This window comes from Octopus sinensis, linkage group LG24 (genome assembly GCF_006345805.1).
Source record: "Octopus sinensis linkage group LG24, ASM634580v1, whole genome shotgun sequence".
NCBI lineage: Eukaryota > Metazoa > Mollusca > Cephalopoda > Octopoda > Octopodidae > Octopus > Octopus sinensis.
Genome location: NC_043020.1, coordinates 9,977,356 through 10,003,426, shown reverse-complemented (window position 1 = coordinate 10,003,426; position 26,071 = coordinate 9,977,356). Strand labels below are relative to the sequence as shown.

Genomic DNA, 26,071 nt, shown 5'->3' with positions numbered 1-26,071 from the left:
ACTTTCGGAAACATTTTTTCACGCTCAGAGTTGCTGAAGCATGGAATAAACTGCCTGCGTCAGTTGTTGACTGCCATGACACTGCATCCTTTAAGGCCCTCATGCTTTCCGAAATCCGCCGAAACTACACCTGATTATACATACACTTTAGATGAGTTGTAGTGCACCTGAGCACTGTACACAATTATTATTATTATTATTATTATTATGATGATGCAATCCACTCTGCCAGAAATTTGGAAATGGCATACTGTACTGCTTGGCGTTTGTGCTGGAAGCTTCAATACAAACATTTCAGTGTTTGGGTGTCAATCTGAGGACAGTGCAATCTAAGGACATGTACTGAGAGTGATAAAAACCAAACATCCAGTCAACATCATGGTGTTTGGAGAGATCACTAGTGATGGTGATGTTATGCCTCCATTTGTCTTCCCACATGGCCTCAGAATCAACACAGAGGCCTACATCAAGTACCTGGAGGAGGTAGTGCTACCCTGGGTCAAGAGGGTGGCTGCTGGAAGGCCCTATGTCTAGCAACAAAACTCTACCATGCTACACAAGCAGGAGAACCCAGTCATGGCTGTCACACAATTTCTGCGACCACATCACCCCTAACATCTGACCACATAACTCCCCGGACTGCAACTCCCTTGATTATTATGTGTGGGACACAGTTGAGCAACAGACCAACAAATCTCCTTGTAACACCAAAAAGGAACTGAAGGCAAGGATTATGGCAGCATTTACCAACTTAAACAAGGAGACCACCCATAAGAGTTGCAGGAGATTCTGAAGTCGTCTGGAGGCCTTGGTTGAAACCAATGGCGATTTTATTGAACAAATTTATTCTTTAGCATTTCAAGATATTTTTATGTAATTTTGGTAAATATATCTGTTAAAATGGAATGTCAGTGTTATTTTCATTTTTGCATAATTTAAATGACAGTTTATTCACCACAGCCTGTATATATATCATCATCATCATCATCATCGTTTAACGTCCGTTTTCCATACTGGCATGGGTTGGACGGTTCGACCGGGGTCTGGGAAGCCAGGAGGCTGCACCAGGCTCCTGTCTGATCTGGCAGTGTTTCTACAGCTGGATGACCTTCCTAACACCAACCACTTTGTGAGTGTAGTGGGTGCTTTTTACATGCCACCGACACAGGTGCCAGGCGAGGCTGGCAACAGTCACGATCGGTTGGTGCTTTTAATGTGCCACCAGCACGGAAGCCAGTCAAGGTGGTGCTGGCATCGGCCACGTATGGATGATGCATTTTACGTGCCACCCACACAGGTATCACAACTATATATATATATATATGATGGCCGTCCACTCGTGACCGAGGAAGACCATTGCCGACCTTCAAGAACATTGTGCGCTCTAGGACTAACTTATATTTTGCATTCGCGGCTCCGTTGGTGGCTGATGAGCCCTGCTCTTGACAAGCATACACAACTGCAAACATTTCAGACCAAGCTTTCCCCATTCACTATACGAGCCGTGCGCTTTCGCGCAGCTCGCTTAAGTTCTTCATGCTGGATACGTGCTCTCTCAAAAGTGTCGATCCCCTCCTTAACCTGCTTCCTCCATCTTTGATACTGTAAATAGGGCCTTTCTGTGGAAAATACTTGGCAAACTTGGATATCCGGATCACTTTGTATCTATAATTAAATCATTTCATGATGGGATGGAGGCTTGGGTCAATGCTGGTGGTGCCATGGCGTGACCCATTCCTGTAGAGAATGGTGTCAAGCAGGGTGACATCCTTGCCCCAACTCTCTTTTCTTTGTACTTTGCTGCTACTTTTACTCATGCTTTTGCTAAGGTTAGCTCTCTGGGAATATATGTCAGATATCGATCCTCTGGCCGCCTCTTTGATCTTCACTGATTTGCTGCCAATTCAAAGGTTTCCCAGTCTCTATATATATATATATATATATATATATATATGTATATATATATATATATATATACACACACACACACATGCACACAAACTCACATATAAGGGTGAATCAAAAAGTAATGTAAGTAAAAATTGCATTACTTTCTGACTCACCTGTGTGTGTATATACGAGAGGTATTGGTATCCAGAAGACCCAAGGTGGGAGGTAACGCTATGTAAGTGCTATGGAAGGACTGTAGTTAAACTCTCGGTTCGATAATGATACAAGTGAAGAGTCTACTGCAGGTCTTGTATGAGCATGTATATGTTAAATAAAATGAGACAACAAAGCCAAGGCTGTGTGGAATTTTCAGGACATAAGGAAAAAGTCTTACGGCTGTTTCTGGGATATTAGGGATATCCCTTCATCAGAGACGATGTGAGATGGTTAGATACAGGGAAATATTAGAATTCAGTATGAGGAGTTATTTTGCAAAAGGAAGCAAATAAGGAGTATATAGGGATATAGGAGAATGAATGTAGAAATGAAAATAAAAATGTATAAAGATATTCATCATCATCATCATTGTTTAACGTCCGTTTTCCGTGCTAGCACGGGTTGGACGGTTCGACCGGGGTCTGGGAAGCCAGGGGCTGCACAAGGCTCCAGTCTGATCTGGCTTGTGTTTCTACAGCTGGATGCCCTTCCTAACGCCAACCACTCCACGAGTGTAGTGGGTGCTTTTTACGTGCCACCGGCACAGGTGCCAGGGGAGTCTGGCATCGGCCATGATCAGTTGGTGCTTTTAACGTGCCACCGGCACGGAAGCCAGTCAAGGCGGCGCTGGCATCGGCCACGTTCGGATGGTGCTTTTTATGTGCCACCAGCACAGAAGCCAGTCAAGGCGGTGCTGGCATTGGCCACGTTCGGATGGTGCTTTTTATGTGCCACCGGCACAGAAGCCATTCGAGGTGGCGCTGGCATCAGCCACATTCGGATGGTGCTTTTTATGTGCCACCGGCATGGAAGCCAGTCAAGGCGGTGCTGGCGTCGGTCACGTTTGGATGGTGCTTTTTATGTGCCACCGGCACAGAAGCCATTCGAGGCTGCGCTGGCATCGGCCACGTTCGGATGGTGCTTTTTATGTGCCACTGGCACAGAAGCCATTCGAGGCGGCGTTGGCATCGGTCACGTTCGGATGGTGCTTTTTATGTGCCACCGGCATGGAAGCCAGTCAAGGCAGCGCTGGCATCGGCCACGTTCGGATGGTGCTTTTTATGTGCCACCGGCACAGAAGCCAGTCGAGGTGGCACTGGCATCGGCCACGTTCGGATGGAGCTTTTTATGTGCCACCGGCACAGAAGCCAATCGAGGCGGCGCTGGCATCGGCCACGTTCGGATGGTGCTTTTTATGTGCCACCGGCACAGAAGCCATTCGAGGCGGCGCTGGCATCGGCCACGTTTGGATGGTGCTTTTTATGTGCCACCGGCACAGAAGCCATTCGAGGCAGCGCTGGCATCGGCCACGTTCGGATGGTGCTTTTCATGTGTGTAAGAAAAAAATTGAATGTCAACTTATGGTCTTGCACAGGTGAAGTCATAACATGGTTCCATCCCTTAAACAACAATAGCTTCTTCTTTCCTACAATTCGATATGGATAAATGACATCGGCCACGTTCGGATGGTGCTTTTTATGTGCCACCAGCACAGAAGCCAGTCAAGGCGGCGCTGGCATCGGCCACGTTCGGATGGTGCTTTTTATGTGCCACCGGCACAGAAGCCATTCGAGGCTGCGCTGGCATCGGCCACGTTCGGATGGTGCTTTTTATGTGCCACCGGCACAGAAGCCATTCGAGGCGGCGTTGGCATCGGTCACGTTCGGATGGTGCTTTTTATGTGCCACCGGCATGGAAGCCAGTCAAGGCAGCGCTGGCATCGGCCACGTTCGGATGGTGCTTTTTATGTGCCACCGGCACAGAAGCCAGTCGAGGTGGCACTGGCATCGGCCACGTTCGGATGGAGCTTTTTATGTGCCACCGGCACAGAAGCCAATCGAGGCGGCGCTGGCATCGGCCACGTTCGGATGGTGCTTTTCATGTGTGTAAGAAAAAAATTGAATGTCAACTTATGGTCTTGCAAAGGTGAAGTCATAACATGGTTCCATCTCTTAAACAACAATAGCTTCTTCTTTCCTACAATTCGATATGGATAAATGACATGAGTAGCTTCTGTTACAAATGAGCAGAAGCTGAGGTGAGGATGTTGCTTTATTTATCACAAACAGGGATCTGTCATCATCATCATCATTTAGCATCTGCTTTCCATGCTAGCATGGGTTGGACGGTTCAACTGGGGCCTGGGAAGCCAGAAGGCTGCACCAGGCTCCGGTCTTATCTGGCAGTGTTTCTACAGCTTGATGCCCTTCCTAACGCCAACCACTCCGTGAGTGTAGTGGGTGCTTTTTATGTGCCAGGGGAGTCTGGCATCGGCCATGATCAGTTGGTGCTTTTAACATGCCACCGGCATGGAAGCCATTCAAGGCGGCGCTGGCATCGGCCACGTTCGGATGGTGCTTTTTATGTGCCACCAGTAGAGGTGCCAGTCGAGGCTGGCAAATGGCCACGATCGAATGGTGCTTTTTAGATGCCACCAGCACAGGGGCCAGGCGAGGCTGGCAACGGCCACGAACAGATGGTGCTTTTTGTAGAAGTTATAATAATGTCATGACATGTACATGAATGCAGTTACATTTAGAACATGTCCATTAATTTACCATCAGTTTTTCACAATTCACAGAAAATTCAGGGCTAGAGTTGTCCCTTTTTGCAACAGCCTTCTTAACTAAGAAAGTAATCCCCCATCCTTAAAATGACTACCTTGGGGTAGTTTTGTTCCTGACACACAGAATGTCATCCATAATATTAGTTTTGTCTTGGCTGCTGAACGGTTGTCATATATTATTTTTTCCCGGGGTCTGGGAAGCCAGGGGCTGCACCAGGCTCCAGTCTGATCTGGCAGTGTTTCTACAGCTGGATGCCCTTCCTAACGCCAACCACTCCGCAAGTGTAGTGGGTGCTTTTTACGTGCCACATGCACAGGTACCAGGGGGGTCAGGCATCAGCCATGATCGGTTGGTGCTTTTAACGTGCCACCAGCACGGAACCCAGCCAAGGCGGCGCTGGCATCGGCCACATTCGGATGGTGCTTTTTATGTGCCACCGGCACAGAAGCCAGTTGAGGCGGCGCTGGCAGGCTGTAAAAATATCTGTAAAAATAATATATGACAACCATTCAAAATATGACCGTGTGTGTACCGTTGGTGATCTTTGTTCCTCTGTCTTTCCTTCACCTATGTTTCCGACGAAGAGCTCCGCTCGAAACGTTAAACCCTTCTTCTTCCCTTCCTTCCTGAGTGTCCTATAATACTGTATTTGTTCCACATCCTCGCGTTGTTGTGTTTTCATGTTTGGATTAACTTTATATATATAAACCAGCGTAGCCTTTCTGGCACTGGTGCCGGTGGCACATGAAAAAACATTCGAGCGAGGTCATTGCCAGTGCCGCTGGACTGGCTCCTATTCAGGTGGCACGTAAAAAGCACCATTTGAGCATGGCCGTTGCCAGTCCCACCTGACTGGCCCTCGTGCTGGTGGCCCATAAAAGCACCCAGTACACTCTCGGAGTGGTTGGCGCTAGGAAGGGCATCCAGCTGTAGAAACTCTGCCAGATCAGATTGGAGCCTGGCGCAGCCAACTGGTTCGCCAGTCCTCAGTCAAACTGTCCAATCCATGCTAGCATGGAAAGCGGACGTGAAACAATGATGATGATGATGATGATGCGTTGCTGTTATCAGTCCATTCATAGGTTAGTAATTGTATGTAAGTTTTCATTTGAAGATGGAACCTGGCTGTAGATATTAATTTTCCATAGGCGCAGGAGTGGCTGTGTGGTAAGTAGCTTGCTTACTAACCACATGATTCCGGGTTCAGTGTCACTGCGTGGCATGTTGGGCAAGTGTCTTCTACTATAGCCTCGGGCTGACCAAAGCCTTGTGAGTGGATTTGGTAGATGGAAACTGAAAGAAGCCTGTAGTATATATGTATATATATATATATATATGTGTGTCTGTGTTTGTCCCCCTAGCATTGCTTGACAACCGATGCTGGTGTATTTACATCCCCGTCACTTAGCGGTTCGGCAAAAAGAGACCGATAGAATATGTACTGGGCTTACAAAGAATAAGTCCCAGGGTCGATTTGCTCGACTAAAGACGGTGCTCCAGCATGGCCGCAGTCAAATGACTGAAACAAGTAAAAGAGTAAAAGAGTAAAGTGCTTAAAACTAAAATATTTGCTACTATAGGAGCTACTGTGTTATAGCTATACTATATAGCTATTATGAGATAGAACTTCCATGATAAAAGTTACCCTGTATGTAGACTCAGAACTTTTTTGATTGTTAAAACAGCTAATACTTTATGCACTGGCTCTCCATCGGTTACGACAGCGAGGGTTCCAGTTGATCTGATCAACGGAACAGCCTGCTCATGAAATAACATGCAAGCATCTGAGCACTCCACAGACACGTGTACCCTTAACGTAGTTCTCAGGGAGATTCAGTGTGACACAGAGTATGGCAAGGCTGGCCCTTTGAAATTTAGGTACTATTCATTTTTGCCAGCTGAGTGGCTGGCAAAAGAGAAAAAAAAACAAAAAGAAAAACAAACATCCCATGAATTTTTTCCTGACTGGAATTATTTTCCATCTGTAAGTCATGCCCCACTTCATAAAATGCTTAATTTATACACCTCATGCTAATGATTTCCAAAAAGGATGAAATACTCTTATACATGATTGCTTAAGACCTGAAATTTTAATAACTTTGTAATAAGTAAGTAAAAGAAAAATTAATTTATATATATATATATATCTATATATATAAAACTGTAGATGTGAGTGTCTGTCCCCTTCGATTTAGATTCCTAAGTACTCCCACATTTTGCGGTGCAGTTTAACCAAATTCGGGTATCTTATAGTCGTGATTCATATCGAGCCCGTCTGGCTATTAGCGCGCGTCTACGATGAGTCTACGATTTTAAAAATAAGTTAACATCATTTTTTATTCCATTTTAATGCATATTTTTTCGTGTGTCGATGGCGGCGGAGTTGGCGTCCATGGTCACACCTGCACCTGTGTGCTTCTCCCCCTTCTTCCCTCCCTCGTGAAGCTGTGGGGAAGGGAGTGTAAGGAAATCAACGTCGTAAAGCGTTGTCAAGGAGACCAGCGTTCTTTTAGAACAACGACTTCATGGCTTGAAGACACCAAAACAGAAATGGCTAAGAAAGCCCGAATTGGCATCTATAAGGGAAGTAACTCTCTAAAAATGCTTATATAGTTATTTCCCTTACAAACCCGAGGAACGCCGGGCGATACTGCTAGTTATATATATAATTCTGTTTTTTATATAAATTTTTATCTGTCTTGCCCGCCTAATTAGTTTCTGGTGTTCGCTGAATTTTTCTCTAGAGAACGTTCTTTGTAGTTTGATCGTTGATGATCTATTTCTAGCATACGGCCGACTACCTAGCAAGTCTTGCCCTGTCAATATATACATATATATATATATATATATAGGGAGAGTTTATGTAAAAAGCAAAAGATGAAGACAGGTGGTGTACAAAACAAACAGATGTATTAGTATAACGCTCAGGAATAGAAAAAGTCTTTTACGTTTCGAGCCTACGCTCTTCTGCAGAAAGGGACACAGAAAAAACAAGGAGAGAAAAACATGTGTGTAGTGGCTAACGATCTATCATGGCGACTATATATATATAAATATATTGCATAGATACCATTATGCCTAAAAAATGGATTTACAACTTCAATACCCATACATATCTTACATCTATTTTCTTTCCTCCACCTCACTCTCTATTTGTATCACATCTAAACTAACTATGACTTAACCATCCTCTTACACCGTCTCCGAAGAAGGGATATAATTAATAAATATCTTAGAAACAGCTGTAGGAGGAAGCACTCCGTCGGTTACGACGACGAGGGTTCCGGTTGATCCGAATCAACGGAACAGCCTGCTCGTGAAATTAACGTGTAAGTGGCTGAGTACTCCACAGACACGTGTACCCTTAACGTAGTTCTCGGGGATATTCAGCGTGACACAGAGAGTGACAAGGCCGGCCCTTTGAAATACAGGTACAACAGAAACAGGAAGTAAGAGTGAGAGAAAGTTGTGGTGAAAGAGTACAGCAGGGATCACCACCATCCCCTGCCGGAGCCTCGTGGAGCTTTAGGTGTTTTCGCTCAATAAACACTCACAACGCCCGGTCTGGGAAATCGAAACCGCGATCCTATGACCGCGAGTTCGCTGCCCTAACCACTGGGCCATTGCGCCTCCATTTGAAACAGCTGTAAGACCTTCTATCTATAAATGCTCTAGTATCTACACAGCCTTGGTTTCTTATCTTATTATGCAAAAAATTCTTATATATAAGAATACAGTGTATATTTAAACACAAAAGAGATACCCAAAGGATAGGATATCTGACTCACTAGAAAGAGCAGTGAAACTCCAAGCCACTAATTGTTGTAATTCCGAAAGTGATTGAAAACAATTAGTGGCTTGGAGTTTAACTGCTCTTTCTAGTGAGTCAGATATCCTATCCTTTGGGTATCTCTTTTGTGTTTAAATGTTCGCTGTATTCTCTGAATAATATATAGTCTATTGACTAATTTTTTCCTTCTCGCTAGAAGTTTTTTGATAAATATTCTTGCTACCCTAAGATTTTAATTATACACACACACACACGTATATATATACATATATATTTGCAGGAGTGGCTGTGTGGTAAGTAGCTTGCTAACTAATCACATGGTTCCGGGTTCAGTCCCACTGCATGGCATCTTGGGCAAGTGTCTTCTGCTACAGCCCCGGGCCAACCAATGCCTTGTGAGTGGATTTGGTAGACGGAAACTGAAAGAAGCCTGTCGTATATATGTATATATACATATATGTATGTGTGTGTTTGTGTGTCTGTGTTTGTCCCCCTAGCATTGCTTGACAACCGATGCTGGTGTGTTTACGTCCCCGTCACTTAGCGGTTCAGCAAAAGAGACTGATAGAATAAGTACTGGGCTTACAAAGAATAAGTCCCGGGGTCGATTTGCTCGACTAAAGGCGGTGCTCCAGCATGGTCGCAGTCAAATGACTGAAACAAGTAAAAGAGTATATATGTATATATAGATATATATGTATCTTTCTATCTATATCTGTCTATTTGTTTGTCTGTAACCCATGCCAGGATGGAAAACAGACATTTTTTTTTAGTCTTGCAAGTACTTGGTGACCCTGTCAGTGCAGGTGCCACTTAAAAGCATCCAGTCCACACTGTAAAGTGGTTGGTGTTAGGAAGGACATCCAGCTTTAAAAATCCTGCCAAAACCGTTACAGAAGTCTGGTGCAGGCTTCTGCCTGACCGTCTCTTGTTAAACCATCCCAACGATGCCAGAATGGAAGGCAGACGTTAAAAAATGATGATGATGATATATATTTAAAGCATTGTTTTCCACATTCTTTAATTTCAAAATTTCAAAATGAATACTTCAAATCCCACCAAATATGAAACAGTGATTATCTCCCTTGTGCAAAATGTCGAGTTCCTCCCTGCCAACACCACCTCCCGCATCTAGCCTATGGATCAAAGTGTGTTCCATACCTTCAAGACCTTCTTTATGTAGCATATGGTGCTTTCATTAACAAGATAATAGTGACCTACTGCAGCATAACTTTTACCTTCCCAGAACATATCCAGCAGTTGTACTTTCTCATGGAGTGTCATAACCTTTTTCTGGTGCTTAGAAACATATCCAGCAGTTGTACTTTCTCATGGAGTGTCATAACCTTTTTCTGGTGCTTAGAAACATATCCAGCAGTTGTACTTTCTCGTGGAGTGTCATAACCTTTTTCTGGTGCTTAGAAACATATCCAGCAGTTGTACTTTCTCATGGAGTGTCATAACCTTTTTCTGGTGCTTAGAAACATATCCAGCAGTTGTACTTTCTCGTGGAGTGTCATAACCTTTTTCTGGTGCTTAGAAACATATCCAGCAGTTGTACTTTCTCATGGAATGTCATAACCTTTTTCTGGTGCTTAGAAACATATCCAGCAGTTGTACTTTCTCATGGAATGTCATAACCTTTTTCTGGTGCTTAGAAACATATCCAGCAGTTGTACTTTCTCATGGAGTGTCATAACCTTTTTCTGGTGCTTAGAAACATATCCAGCAGTTGTACTTTCTCGTGGAGTGTCATAACCTTTTTCTGGTGCTTAGAAACATATCCAGCAGTTGTACTTTCTCATGGAGTGTCATAACCTTTTTCTGGTGCTTAGAAACATATCCAGCAGTTGTACTTTCTCGTGGAGTGTCATAACCTTTTTCTGGTGCTTAGAAACATATCCAGCAGTTGTACTTTCTTGTGGAGTGTCATAACCTTTTTCTGGTGCTTAGAAACATATCCAGCAGTTGTACTTTCTCGTGGAGTGTCATAACCTTTTTCTGGTGCTTAGAAACATATCCAGCAGTTGTACTTTCTCATGGAATGTCATAACCTTTTTCTGGTGCTTAGAAACATATCCAGCAGTTGTACTTTCTCGTGGAGTGTCATAACCTTTTTCTGGTGCTTAGAAACATATCCAGCAGTTGTACTTTCTCATGGAATGTCATAACCTTTTTCTGGTGCTTAGAAACATATCCAGCAGTTGTACTTTCTCATGGAGTGTCATAACCTTTTTCTGGTGCTTAGAAACATATCCAGCAGTTGTACTTTCTCGTGGAGTGTCATAACCTTTTTCTGGTGCTTAGAAACATATCCAGCAGTTGTACTTTCTCGTGGAGTGTCATAACCTTTTTCTGGTGCTTAGAAACATATCCAGCAGTTGTACTTTCTCGTGGAGTGTCATAACCTTTTTCTGGTGCTTAGAAACATATCCAGCAGTTGTACTTTCTCATGGAATGTCATAACCTTTTTCTGGTGCTTAGAAACATATCCAGCAGTTGTACTTTCTCGTGGAGTGTCATAACCTTTTTCTGGTGCTTAGAAACATATCCAGCAGTTGTACTTTCTCATGGAATGTCATAACCTTTTTCTTGTGCTTAGAAACATATCCAGCAGTTGTACTTTCTCGTGGAGTGTCATAACCTTTTTCTGGTGCTTAGAAACATATCCAGCAGTTGTACTTTCTCGTGGAGTGTCATAACCTTTTTCTGGTGCTTAGAAACATATCCAGCAGTTGTACTTTCTCATGGAATGTCATAACTTTTTCTGGTGCTTAGAAACATATCCAGCAGTTGTACTTTCTCGTGGAGTGTCATAACTTTTTCTGGTGCTTAGAAACATATCCAGCAGTTGTACTTTCTCGTGGAGTGTCATAACCTTTTTCTGGTGCTTAGAAACATATCCAGCAGTTGTACTTTCTCATGGAATGTCATAACCTTTTTCTGGTGCTTAGAAACATATCCAGCAGTTGTACTTTCTCATGGAGTATCATAACCTTTTTCTGGTGCTTAGAAACATATCCAGCAGTTGTACTTTCTCGTGGAGTGTCATAACCTTTTTCTGGGGCTTAGAAACATATCCAGCAGTTGTACTTTCGTGGAGAGTGTCATAACCTTTTCTGGTGCTTAGAAACATATCCAGCAGTTGTACTTTCTCATGGAGCGTCATAACCTTTTCTGGTGCTTAGAAACATATCCAGCAGTTGTACTTCCTCATGGAGCGTCATAACCTTTTTCTGGTGCTTAGAAACATATCCAGCAGTTGTACTTTCTCATGGAGTGTCATAACCTTTTTCTGGTGCTTAGAAACATATCCAGCAGTTGTACTTTCTCGTGGAGCGTCATAACCTTTTTCTGGTGCTTAGAAACATATCCAGCAGTTGTACTTTCTCATGGAGCGTCATAACCTTTTTCTGGTGCTTAGAAACATATCCAGCAGTTGTACTTTCTCATGGAGTGTCATAACCTTTTTCTGGTGCTTAGAAACATATCCAGCAGTTGTACTTTCTCATGGAGCGTCATAACCTTTTTCTGGTGCTTAGAAACATATCCAGCAGTTGTACTTTCTCATGGAGCGTCATAACCTTTTTCTGGTGCTTAGAAACATATCCAGCAGTTGTACTTTCTCATGGAGTGTCATAACCTTTTTCTGGTGCTTAGAAACATATCCAGCAGTTGTACTTTCTCATGGAGTGTCATAAAACCTTTTTCTCTGGTGCTTAGAAACATATCCAGCAGTTGTACTTTCTCATGGAGTGGTCATAACCTTTTTCTGGTGCTTAGAAACATATCCAGCAGTTGTACTTTCTCATGGAGTGTCATAACCTTTTTCTGGTGCTTAGAACATATCCACAGTTGTACTTTCTCATGGAGCGTCATAACCTTTTTCTGGTGCTTAGAAACATATCCAGCAGTTGTACTTTCTCATGGAGTGTCATAACCTTTTTCTGGTGCTTAGAACATATCCAGCATTGTACTTTCTCATGGAGTGTCATAACCTTTTTCTGGTGCTTAGAAACATATCCAGCAGTTGTACTTTCTCATAGGAGCGTCATAACCTTTTTTGGTGTGCTTAGAAACATATCCAGCAGTTGTACTTTCTCATGGAGCGTCATAACCTTTTTCTGGTGCTTAGAAACATATCCAGCATTGTACTTTCTCATGGAGTGTCATAACCTTTTTCTGGTGCTTAGAAACATATCCAGCAGTTGTACTTTCTCATGGAGTGTCATAACCTTTTTCTGGTGCTTAGAAACAATGCCAGCAGTTGTACTTTCTCATGGAGTGTCATAACCTTTTTCTGGTGCTTAGAAACATCTCCACAGTTGTACTTTCTCATGGAGTGTCATAACCTTTTTCTGGTGCTTAGAAACATATCCAGCAGTTGTACTTTCTCATGAGCGTCATAACCTTTTTCTGGTGCTTAGAAACATATCCAGCATTGTACTTTCTCATGGAGCGTCATAAAACCTTTTTTCTGGTGCTTAGAAACATATCCAGCAGTTGTACTTTCTCATGGTGAGTGTCATAACCTTTTTCTGGTGTTCTTAAAACATATCCAGCAGTTGTACTTTCTCATGGAGTGTCATAACCTTTTTCTGGTGCTTAGAAACATATCCAGCATTGTACTTTCTCATGGAGTTCATAACCTTTTTCTGGTGCTTAGAAACATATCCAGCAGTTGTACTTTCTCATGGAGCGTCATAACCTTTTTCTAGTGCTTAGAAACATATCCCAGCATGTACTTTCTCATGGAGCGTCATAACCTTTTTTGGTGCTTAGAACATATCCAGCAGTTGTACTTTCTCATGGAGTGTCATAACCTTTTTCTGGTGCTTAGAAACATATCCAGCAGTTGTACTTTCTCATGGAGTGTCATAACCTTTTTCTGGTGCTTAGATTCACTGCCAGAAGCCTTAGAAGGCGTAGGGTGTTTAGGTGACATCTTAGGGCCTTAATAGCACACTGCATAAAGCAGTACTCAATAAAATACTTGAGATTGCTACTGGACGTAGTTTTTCCCCAAAAAACCTACAAAAATATCTTCATTGCATCTAATGTTTGCATACCACCAATGGGAGATTGAACAGTGATTAAAAATAATCATGGTTTTGAAAAATTTAGTTTGTATTACCACTAGATACAGTAATCTATACCATAATAATGAGAGAGAGAGAGAGAGAGAGAGAGAGAGAGAGAGAGAGAGAGCAGCAAGTAACCTAATTTCAATGAGGCTGTATTGGCTTAAGACCTTAAAAATTATCCTGTTGAAATAAACAATGTGTTTGATCAAATATAGTGGTGATTTTTAAAAAGCATTGGTATAAAATTATCATTCAGTCTCGAGTTGTATATATCTTTGTTCTCTCATTGCTAGCCCAAGTAATACTGGGGGGATACACTGTACTGGGTGTGTAAGATATTTGAGGACAGATTTATGTTTATAAAAAACATATATGAGTGGCTGTGTGGTAAGTAGCTTGTTTACCAACCACATGGTTCCGGGTTCAGTCCCACTGCGTGGCACCTTGGGCAAGTGTCTTCTGCTATAGCCTCGGGCCGACCAAAGCCTTGTGAGTGGATTTGGTAGGCGGAAACTGAAAGAAGCCCGTCGTATATATGTATATATATGTATGCTTGTGTGTGTGTTTGTGTGTCTGTGTTTGTCCCCCTAGCATTGCTTGACAACCGATGTTGGTGTGTTTATGTCCCCGTAACTTAGCGGTTCGGCAAAAGAGACCGATAGAATAAGTACTGGGCTTACAAAGAATAAGTCCCGGGGTCGATTTGCTCGACTAAAGGCGGTGCTCCAGCATGGCCGCAGTCAAATGACTGAAACAAGTAAAAGAGTAAAAGAATATAACAGATAATAACTTCATAAAAAAATGCTATGAGGGAGGAGGAGCGACAAACTTGTGAGATAGAGGGCAACTAGGAATTCCCGTGTGACAGCTTGCTGAGTGCCACAGACCAAATCTGTTGTTGTTTGTTCCTTCTCGAGCCATGCCTGGCTCTTAAGGGCCTGTTTCCTGGTTTCTTTGCATATAGGTTCCCCACCTGGATGGGACGCCGGTCCGTCGCAGATGAGCTGCAAGATGCAGGAGGAAAGAGTGAGAGAGAAAGTTGTGGCGAAAGAGTCAGCAGAAGTTCACTACTACCTTCTGCCGGAGCCGTGTGGATCTTAGGTGTTTTCGCTCGTAAACACACACATCGCCCGAATCTGTGGCTGGTACACAGTCCCTTCCAGACCTAGGGTAATGTGGTGGTGAAACAATGCTGTAGTCAGGGCCATTAGAGCAAAGAAACTGGCCTGGAAGGCTGGAAGAGTTGGGGTAGCAGGGAACTGTATCAGATAGCCAGAAGGAAAGCTAGGAGATAGGTATATCTAGTCAAGGGAGAAGCAGAAAAGAAGATGTTAGCCTCTGTTCAGCGTTGTGAGGACCAAAGAACTGAAGTATTTCAGATTGCAAGACAGTGTCCGAGAGAAAATTGTGATGTTATAGCAGAGAAATGTGTCTGCATGGATGATGGTGCACTTGCTTTTAATGAATCTGCAAAGAAAGAGGCTTGGAGAAGCCATTATGAAAGACTGCTGAATGTAGAGAATGAATGGGAGGAGGAGAGTCTGTCAAATATTGAAACAATTGAGGGACCAGCTACCTGAATCAACAGTACACTGGTAGATAAAGCAATTAAGGATATGAAGATAGGGAAAGCCCCCAGCCCATCAGAAATCACTGTTGGTGTGGGTTATGGTCTAGTCACTCATATTGTAAATCAGGTGATTCATGAAGGAGTCATGCCCAATGACTGATGTAGCAGTACCATAGTCAACTACTACAAAGGTAAAGGTGATGCCTTAGAAAGAAATAATTACAAGAGTATCAAATTGATAGATCAGGTAATGGAAGTTACAGAGAGAGTCATAGCCCAACTAATTAGGGAGAGAGTTAGTCTAGATGAGATGTAGCTTTGTTTTTGTGCCAGGTAGAAGCACCACTGATGCTATATTTCTGGTAAGGCAACTGCAGAAGTACCTAACCAAAGATAAGCCTCTGTACTTGGCTTTTGTTAACTTGGAGACAGCATTTGATAGAGTCCCCTGATCCCTTATCAGTGGCTCAATGCAGAAACTAGGGATAGACAAGTGATTGGTGAGAGCTATATAGGCCTTGTACAGGGATGCTACATGTAAGGTGAGGGTGGGCAATGAGTACAGTGAAGAATTCCAGGTACAAGTGGGGGTTAACCAAAGATCAGTGCTCAGCCCCCTCTTGTCCATATTGTCCTCCAGGCAATAATAGAGGAATTCAAGACAGGCTGCCCCTGGGAGCTCCTCTATGCTGATGACCTTGCTCTTATAGCTGAATCACTACCTGATCTAGAGAAGAAGTTTTCCAGAAATCATTATACATAATTAATAATATCAGGGTAATAAAGATTTTAGAAATTTTTACTACCAGTGGCCTAGTGTATAGAAAAATTAGTCAATAGACTATATATTATTCATATAAAATACAGTGGACATTTAAACACATTAAGAGGTATCCATCATAGGAGTCCCTTGCGCTAGAAGGAACAGCTAAAGTCCAAACCACTAATTAGGGATAAATTCTTGAAGGGAATGAAAAATAAAAACATTTACCATCTATTTCCTGGACCATGGTTTCTGAAATCTTTATAACCCTGATATTATTAATTATGTATAATGATTTCTGGAAAATTCATTCAAAGAAATTGCCGGCATTTTTTGTTGCTGCTGGCAAAAAACTGTGCTTGCTCAGTGGATTTGAAAATTAAAATTTATAAGCAAGAGGCATATGCTGGATTGGCCTCGTGTTTATATGTTTAATCTTGGCATACCTGTTGATGAAGACTTCACCTGGCAAATTATTTTATTTACTAAAAAAAGTCAGAAACCATGGTCCAGGAAATAGATGATAAATGTTTTTTATTTTTCACTCCCTTCAAGAATTTATCCCTAATTAGTGGTTTGGACTTTAGCTGTTCCTTCTAGCGTAAGGGAGTCCTATGATGGATACCTCTTAATGTGTTTAAATGTACACTGTATTTTATATGAATAATATTTAGTCTATTGACTAATTTTTCTATACACTAGGCCACTGGTAGTAAAAATTTCTAAAATCTTTATTACCCTGATATTATTAATTATGTATAATGATTTCTGGAAAACTTCTTCTCTAGATCAGGTAGTGATTCAGCTATAAGAGCAAGGTCATCAGCATAGAGGAGCTTCCCGGGGGCAGCCTGTCTTGAATTCCTCTATTATTGCCTGGAGGACAATATGGACAAGAGGGGGCTGAGCACTGATCTTTGGTTAACCCCTACTTGTACCTGGAATTCTTCACTGTACTCATTGCCCACCCTCACCTTACATGTAGCATCCCTGTACAAGGCTTGTATGGCTCTCACCAATCACTCATCTATCCCTAGTTTTTCTATACACTAGGCCACTGGGATCAATTTGTTTGACCAAACCCTTCAAGGCAGTGCCCCAGCATGGCCACAGTCCAGTGACTGCAACAAGTCAAAAAGAAGAGATAAAAGATAAAAACAAAGATCTGAATGGTCATGGCTGGGATGTCTTGATTATAAATCTGCTTCATTGGTGCTGAACTGATGGGGAGTGGGGTGGTGGTAAACAAGAACTACACAGAGAACAACAACAACAGTAGGTAACAGTGATGTGCAGTGACTTATGAAGTTAGTCATACAATGAATACTTGGTGCACATGGCAGAGATGTAACCCCCCCCCCTCTCTCTTTTTGGAAAAACCTTTTTTTTTATGGAAAGCCATGTTTTCGGCTATGGAGATTCCAATTCTGAAAAAAAAAAATTGGTGAAAATTGCAACTTCAAAATTTCAATTTCCCACCACTTTTCACTTTTTTCAGAAATTTTTTTGTGGTGGGGAAAATACATAAAAAAGTACAGAGATTGTGATTCTGGAAAAAAAAATCCCTTGTAAAATTTCAGTTTTCAAAAAAAAAAAAAACAACCTCTCCCCTCCTGAATTTACGGCCTTTAGGCAAGCTATCCATATACTAGAAATAGCAGCCAAATCTCGCAGGAATTTGTTGGACGAAAAAACTGCGATAAAATAATGAAAGAAATATGTAATCAAACTACTCATTTTTCTGCAAAGATTTCTTTCATAGAAGTTTCCCGCAGTTAAATGAGGAATACTGCGACAAAGTGGAGGCGCAACGGCCCAGTGGTTAGGGCAGCGGACTCGCGGTCATAGGATCGCGGTTTCGATTCCCAGACCGGGCGTTGTGAGTGTTTATTGAGCGAAAACACCTAAAGCTCCACGAGGCCCCAGCAGGGGGAGTGGTGATCCCTGCTGTACTCTTTCACCACAACTTTCTCTCACTCTTACTTCCTGTTTCTGTTGTACCTGTATTTCAAAGGGCCGGCCCTTGTCACTCTCTGTGTCACGCTGAATATCCCCGAGAACTACGTTAAGGGTGCACGTGTCTGTGGAGTGCTCAGCCACTTACACGTTAATTTCACGAGCAGGCTGTTCCGTTGATTCGGATCAACCGGAACCCTCGTCGTCGTAACCGACGGAGTGCTTCTAAAAAACTGCAACAAAGTTGTACAGAAGAGTTTGTTGGAGATTATTTGATTTATTTCTGCTCTCATATTTTTTGCAACTTTCAAGTTCCATTTTGTAGAAAAAAACACAGGAGTGGCTGTGTGGTAAGTAGCTTGCTAACCAACCACATGATTCCGGGTTCAGTCCCACTGCATGGCATCTTGGGCAAGTGTCTTCTGCATAGCCCCCGGGCCGACCAATGCCTTGTGAGTGGATTTGGTAGACGGAAACTGAAAGAAGCCTGTCGTATATATATATAATATAATATATATGTGTGTGTATGTGTGTGTGTTTGTGTCTGTGTTTGTCCCCCTAGCATTGTTTGACAACCGATGCTGGTGTGTTTACGCCCCCGTCACTTAGCGGTTCGGCAAAAGCGACCGATAGAATAAGTACTGGGCTTACAAAGAATAAGTCCCGGGGTTGAATTGCTCAATTAAAGGCGTTGCTCCAGCATGGCCGCAGTCAAATGACTGAAACAAGTAAAAGAGTAAAAGAGTAAAACACTTTGATTTCACTTTGTCACAGTTTGGTTGGAAGCACTCCGTCGGTTACGACGACGAGGGTTCCGGTTGATCCGATCAACGGAACAGCCTGCTCGTGAAATTAACGTGCAAGTGGCTGAGCACTCCACAGACACGTGTACCCTTAACGTAGTTCTCGGAGATATTCAGCGTGACACAGAGAGTGACAAGGCCGGCCCTTTGAAATACAGGTACAACAGAAACAGGAAGTAAGAGTGAGAGAAAGTTGTGGTGAAAGAGTACAGCAGGGATCACCACCATCCCCTGCTGGGGCCTCGTGGAGCTTTAGGTGTTTTCGCTCAATAAACACTCACAACGCCCGGTCTGGGAATCGAAACCACGATCCTATGACTGCGAGTCCGCTGCCCTAACCACTGGGCCTGCTCGTGAAATTAACGTGTAAGTGGCTGAGCATTCCACAGACACGTGTACCCTTAACGTAGTTCTCGGGGATATTCAGCGTGACACAGAGAGTGACAAGGCCAGCCGCCCTTTGAAATACAGGTACAACAGAAACAGGAAGTAAGAGTGAGAAGAAAGTTGTGGTGAAAGAGTACAGCAGGGATCACCACCATCCCCTGCCGGAGCCGTGTGGAGCTTTAGGTGTTTTCGCTCAATAAACACTCACAACGCCCGGTCTGGGAATCGAAACCACGATCCTATGACTGCGAGTCCGCTGCCCTAACCACACTGGGCCTGCTCGTGAAATTAACGTGTAAGTGGCTGAGCATTCCACAGACACGTGTACCCTTAACGTAGTTCTCGGGGATATTCAGCGTGACACAGAGAGTGACAAGGCCAGCCCTTTGAAATACAGGTACAACAGAAACAGGAAGTAAGAGTGAGAGAAAGTTGTGGTGAAAGAGTACAGCAGGGATCACCACCATCCCCTGCCGGAGCCTCGTGGAGCTTTTAGGTGTTTTCGCTCAATAAACTTTGTCACAGTACACCACATTTTACTAAAACCATGAATTGTAAATCAGTTTCAACAAAACAGAAAGATAATTTTAGTAAATCAATGAAAGATTAATTAGCAATATTCTTTTCTTTTTTTTTCTTCTTTTACTTGTTTCAGTCATTTGACTGCGGCCATGCTGGAGCACCGCCTTTAGTCGAGCAAATCGACCCCGGGACTTATTCTTTGTAAGCACAGTACTTATTCTATCGGTCTCTTTTGCCGAACCGCTAAGTGACGGGGACGTAAACACACCAGCATCGGTTGTCAAGCAATGCTAGGGGGACAAACACACAAACACACACACCCATATATATATATATATACATATATACGACAGGCTTCTTTCAGTTTCCGTCTACCAAATCCACTCACAAGGCATTGGTCAGCCCGGGGCTATAGCAGAAGACACTTGCCAAGATGCCACGCAGTGGGACTGAACCCGGAGCCATGTGGTTGGTTAGCAAGCTACTTACCACACAGCACAGCCACTCCTGCGCATATATATATATATATATATATATATATATATATATATATATATATATATATTATATATATTATATATATATATATAATATATATATATATATATATAATATATATATATAATATATATCTATATATACATAATACGACAGGCTTCTTTCAGTTTCCGTCAACCAAATCCACTCACAAGGCATTGGTCAGCCCGGGGCTATAGCAGAAGACACTTGCCCAAGATGCCACGCAGTGGGACTGAACCCGGAGCCATGTGGTTGGTTAGCAAGCTACTTACCACACAGCCACTCCTGCGCCTATGTATATAATTATATTTCTGATTTCAGAATTTTTTTGTTCAGTACAGAGGATGGTTAATAATAATAATAATTTCAAAACTTACGACAGAGTGAAATAGATATTCCAGAGTCACAGCAACATTTGAGCTGACTCATTAAGAATTAAGGGATTGTTGATATGTTTTGGTCAGAATTTTTAGGGGTCACAAAGTCAAATCCATTCAACCATGTAGCCTATCGCATCAGCGACATCAGAGCTGGCAGAATCGTTAGCACGCCTGGCGAAATGCTTAGCGGTGTTTTGTCTGCCGTTGTTACGTTCTGAGTTCAAATTCCACCGAGGTCGACTTTGCCTTTCATTTTTTCAGGGTCGATTAAATAAGCACCAGTTACACACTGGGGTCGATATAATTGACTTAATCCGTTTGTCTGTCCTTGTTTGTCCTCTCTGTTTTTAGCCCCTTGTGAGTAGTAAAGAAATAGGTATTTCGTCTGCTGTTACATTCTGAGTTCAAATTCTGCCGAGGTCGACTTTGCCTTTCATCTTTTCGGAGTCGATAAAATAAGTACCAGTTACGCACTGGGGTTGATGCAATCGACTTAACCTCTTTGTCTGTCCTTGTTTGTCCCCTCTATGTTTAGCCCCTTGTGGGCAATAAAGAAATAGATTACAAAGAATTGTTGACAAAGAACTGATAGAAAGGGTGGGAAAGCCAAAACATGCCTTCTGTAGTTATTTTATGGAGATAAAATAGAATCTTACAGGTATTGAAATGCTAGTTATTGAAGGATAGTAAGTGGGGGGCCAAAAGATTTCATATACATTTTTCTTTAAGTATGTCTAGTGGAAGTAAAATGGAAATACGTGAGTGTAGTGGGTGCTTTTTACATACCACCGGCACAGGTGCCAGGGGATGCTGGCAACGGCTACGATCGGTTGGTGCTTTTTATGTGCCACCACCATGGAAGCCAGTCAAGGCGGTGCTGGCATTGGCCACATAGAGATGGTGCTTTTTACATGCCACCGGTACATGTGCCAGGGGAGGCTGGCAACGGCTACGATCGGTTGGTGCTTTTTATGTGCCACCACCATGGAAGCCAGTCAAGGCGGTGCTGGCATTGGCCACGTATGGATGGTGCTTTTTACGTGCCACCGGTACATGTGCCAGGGGAGGCTGGCAATGGCCACGATCGGTTGGTGCTTTTTATGTGCCACCACCATGGAAGCCAGTCAAGGCGGTGCTGGCATTGGCCACATAGAGATGGTGCTTTTTACATGCCACCGGTACATGTGCCAGGGGAGGCTGGCAACGGCTACGATCGGTTGGTGCTTTTTATGTGCCACCACCATGGAAGCCAGTCAAGGCGGTGCTGGCATTGGCCACGTATGGATGGTGCTTTTTACGTGCCACCGGTACATGTGCCAGGGGAGGCTGGCAATGGCCACGATCGGTTGGTGCTTTTTATGTGCCACCGTCACGGAAGCCAGTCAAGGCGGTGCTGGCATCGGCCACGTTCGGATGGTGCTTTTTACGTGCCACCGGTACATGTGCCAGGGTAGGCTGGCAATGGCCACGAACGGTTGTGGAACAGATTTTTGTCAGTGAACAGGTCGCGGTCTTAAAGCGACGAAAATATTTTGACATATTAAACTTAAATGTTGAAGTGAATCGAACGGCTTTTGTGTGTTTCTTAAATGGCTTACAAACATCTTCCACGCTGCAATTGTTTTCGTTTCAGCACACGATCTCAGATCAGGTCACTTGCTATGCAAGTACATCTCCGTAATTCTTAAATTGATTTTTGAGTTATATAAAAATCAACGGACATGCAATGCCTGACTACCATGTCTCGATTGCACGCCATTGGTAGGTAATAGAATTGTCCGTCTGTTAATTCCGTCTTTAATGAATGCAACTACTTTTTTTTTTATGCTTTTAGAACTAAAAGGGGAGGAAAACAAAAAAACTAAAGAAAATAAAAAAAAACAAATCAAGTTTCTGGAATATTCTAAGAGCTTCACTGAAGACAGAAAGTGGAAGATTTACGTTTTGGTAAAACTAGTACAGGTGCGTAAAAAGGTTTCGTTATTCAATATTGTGTCAGTGAGAAACAGTTTGTTGTTATCTAAATATCATCATCATCATCATCATCGTTTAACGTCCGTTCTCCATGCTAGCATGGGTTGGACGGTTCGACCGGGGATCTGGGAAGCTAGAAGGCTGCACCTGGCTCCGGTCTTATCTGGCAATGTTTCTACAGCTGGATGCCCTTCCTAACGCCAACCACTCCGTGAGTGTAGTGGGTGCTTTTTACGTGCCACCTGCACTGGTGCCAGGCGAGGCTGGCATCGGCCACGGTCGGATTGGTGCATTTTATGTGCCACCTGCACGGAAGCCAGTCGAGGCGGCACTGGCTTCGGCCACGATTCGGATGGTGCTTTTTACGTGCCACCGACACCAAATATATTGGTGAATAAAACAATAAATAACAAGTAATATCTAAAAAGGCTTGTCAGTCTATTTCATGGTCTCTACAGACAAAATTGAAGAGGCATTTTCCTCAGAGGATGGCGAGGAAGATGAGATCTATTGTGTTTGGCTACCAATTTGCAATACTCTTTACTCTTTTACTTGTTTCAGTCATTTGACTGTGGCCATGCTGGAACACCGCCTTTAGTCGAGCAAATCGACCCCAGGACTTATTCTTTGCAAGCCTAGTACTTATTCTATCGGTCTCTTTTTGCTGAACTGCTAGGTTACGGGGACATAAGCACACCAGCATCGGTTGTCAAGTGATGTTGGGGGAACAAACACAGACGCACAAACATATACACACACACACATACACACACAGACACACATATATATATATATGTATATATATATACGACGAGCTTCTTTCAGTTTCCGTCTACCAAATCCACTCACAAGGCATTGGTCGACCCAAGGCTATAGTAGAAGACACTTGCCCAAGGTGCCACGCAGTGAGACTGAACTCGGAACCATGTGGTTGGTAAGCAAGCTACTTAGCACAGAGCCATTCCTACGCCCTAAAGAGTACAACGGATCACCACCACCCACTGGTGGAGCTTTAGGTGTTTTCGCTCAATAAACACTCACAACGCCCAGTCTGGGAATCAAAACCGCAATTCTATGACCGCGAGTCCACTGCCCTAACCACTGGGCCATTGCGCCTCCACAATCTCTTCATTTTCTGCATAATAGGCGCAGGAGTGGCTGTGTGGGAAGTAACTTGTTTACCAACCACATGGTTCCGGGTTCAGTCCCACTGTGTGGCACCTTGGGCAAGTATCTTCTACTATAGCCTCGGGCTGACCAAAGCCGTGTGAGTGGATTTGGTAGACGGAAACTGAAAGAAGCCCGTCGTATATATATACATATATATATATACATATATATATAAGTGTGTGTGTGTGTGTCTGTGTTTGTCCCCCTAGCATTGCTTGACAACTGATGCTGGTGTGTTTACGTCCCTGTTACTTAGCGGTTTGGCAAAAGAGACTGATAGAATAAGTACTGGGCTTACAAAAGAAAAAGTCCTGGGATCGAGTTGCTCGATTAAAGGCGGTGCTCCAGCATGACCGCAGTCAAATGACTGAAACAAGTAAAAGAGTAACAGAGAGAGAATAATATGGTTTCATATGCTAGCCACTGTTTTCAAATTTATTTTGACAATGAATCAATAAATAAAGAGTTATTAGCATTTAAAGTTTGCGGATTTTGGGTAATTTTAGCCAATCGTAAGCCACAGACACATTCATGCCTGTTTCCATAGTAACAAGCCAAGCATGAGAACTCTTTTGTCTGCAAGAAGGCATGTGTTGATAAATATTTCCCACTCATTGAGGTCATTGTCCAGCCCACAAATTTCAGGCCTTGTGTCTATAGTCTGTCTATCTCTATCTATCCGCTCAGTCGAAGACGACTCTCGGTTACTCCATGGATCAGTGTCCTCCAGTCAGTTCTATCCTGGGCTTCTTCTTTCAGACTGGCTATGTCTATTCCGGCATCACTCTTGATGGTGTCAAGCCAGCGGGTTCTTGGTCGGCCTCTTCCTTTCTTGCCACTGACCATTCCAAGCATGATGTCCTTCTCCAGGCATTTTCTCCTCATAATATGACCAAAATATGCCAATCTATGCTTGGTGATCTTAGCTTCTAGTGACATATTTGGCCTGATCTGCATAAGATATATATATATATTATATATATATATATCCACTCAGTCGAAGTCGACTCTCGGTCACTCGTTGGATCAGTGTCCTCTAGTCAGTTCTATCCTGGGCCACTTCTTTCAGACTGGCTATGTCCATTCCGGTATCACTCTTGATGGTGACAAGCCAGCGGGTTCTTGATTGGCCTCTTCCTCTCTTGCTACTGACCATTCCAAGCATGATGTCCTTCTCCAGGGATTTTCTCCGCATAATATGACCGAAATATGCCAATCTATGCTTGGTGATCCTAGCTTCTAGCGACATTTTCGGTTTGATCTGCTTAAGAACTTCTCCATTGGTGAGCCTCGCTGTCCATGGAATCTGTAAAAGTCTTCTCCAACACCAAAGCTCGAATGCATTAATTCTCTTCTGGTCAGCTTTGTTTAGTGTCCAGGTCTCGCATCCATATGTTGCTATTGGGAAGACGAAGGCATTCACCAATCTGCATTTGGTAGCGAGTCTGATGTCTCTACTCTTCCAGACCCTGCTCATGCTGACCATTGCCTCTCTGCCTAGTACTATCCGCCGTCTTATTTCTGTAGTGCAGTCCCCATCTCGATTTATTTTGGAGCCAATTTTTTTAAACTGCTTAACTTTACCAGCACCAAAGCAGTGACTATGTAATATATGGGAAATTTTTCTGCCAAAACCTGTAAAAAAATCTGTCCATAGGCGCAGGAGTGGCTGTGTGGTAAGTAGCTTGCTAACCAACCACATGGTTTCGGGTTCAGTCCCACTGCGTGGCATCTTGGGCAAGTGTCTTCTGCTATAGCCCCGGGCCGACCAATGCCTTGTGAGTGGATTTGGTAGACGGAAACTGAAAGAAGCCTGTCGTATATGTGTGTATATATATATATATGTATGTGTGTGTGTGTTTGTGTGTCTGTGTTTGTCCCCCTAGCATTGCTTGACAATCGATGCTGGTATGTTTACGTCCCCGTCACTTAGCGGTTCGGCAAAAGAGACCGATAGAATAAGTACTGGGCTTACAAAGAATAAGTCCCGGGGTCGATTTGCTCGACTAAAGGCGGTGCTCCAGCATGGCCGCAGTCAAATGACTGAAACAAGTAAAAGAGTAAAAGAGAGTATATCAGTTTAACATTGTTGCTTTTATTTCATTATTTATTTATATTTTTTTACTCACAAACAGATCTGCCTCAATTATTATACATCAGCAGCGAATTATACACACTTGCAGTGAGGTATATACAAACTAGCAGTGAGTTATATACACCAGCAGGGATTCATATACCCCAGTAGTGAATTATATTCCTTTCTGAAAACTAATAATTAACAGCCAGCACCATGGGTAAGTTAACCTTTTAGTATTCAGATTATTCTGTAAAATATAATGTTTGTTTATTTATCACATGATCACATGATCACATGACTGACCAGGCTATCAGATATTGTTACATATCGCTGATCACAATGCGCTTTTGTATTGTTTTAGCCTGCAAATAATGACACCCCGATGGCTAGGTGAGCAGGCCAA

General features: G+C 43.1%; 1 protein-coding gene across 4 annotated transcripts in view; it reads left to right on the top strand.

Moving 5' to 3' along the window:
* The window catches only part of LOC118767734 (testicular haploid expressed gene protein-like), an 80,806-nt gene that overhangs the window by 15,829 nt on the left and 38,906 nt on the right, over window positions 1-26,071 (top strand). For all 4 annotated transcript variants that reach the window (XM_036512790.1, XM_036512789.1, XM_036512787.1 and 1 more), the window contains exons 2-3: window positions 22,282-22,409; window positions 25,727-25,885. In XM_036512790.1, the coding sequence (XP_036368683.1) occupies window positions 25,882-25,885 (4 nt within the window). In that variant the 5' untranslated portion in view covers window positions 22,282-22,409; window positions 25,727-25,881. The remainder of the gene's footprint in view (window positions 1-22,281; window positions 22,410-25,726; window positions 25,886-26,071) is intronic.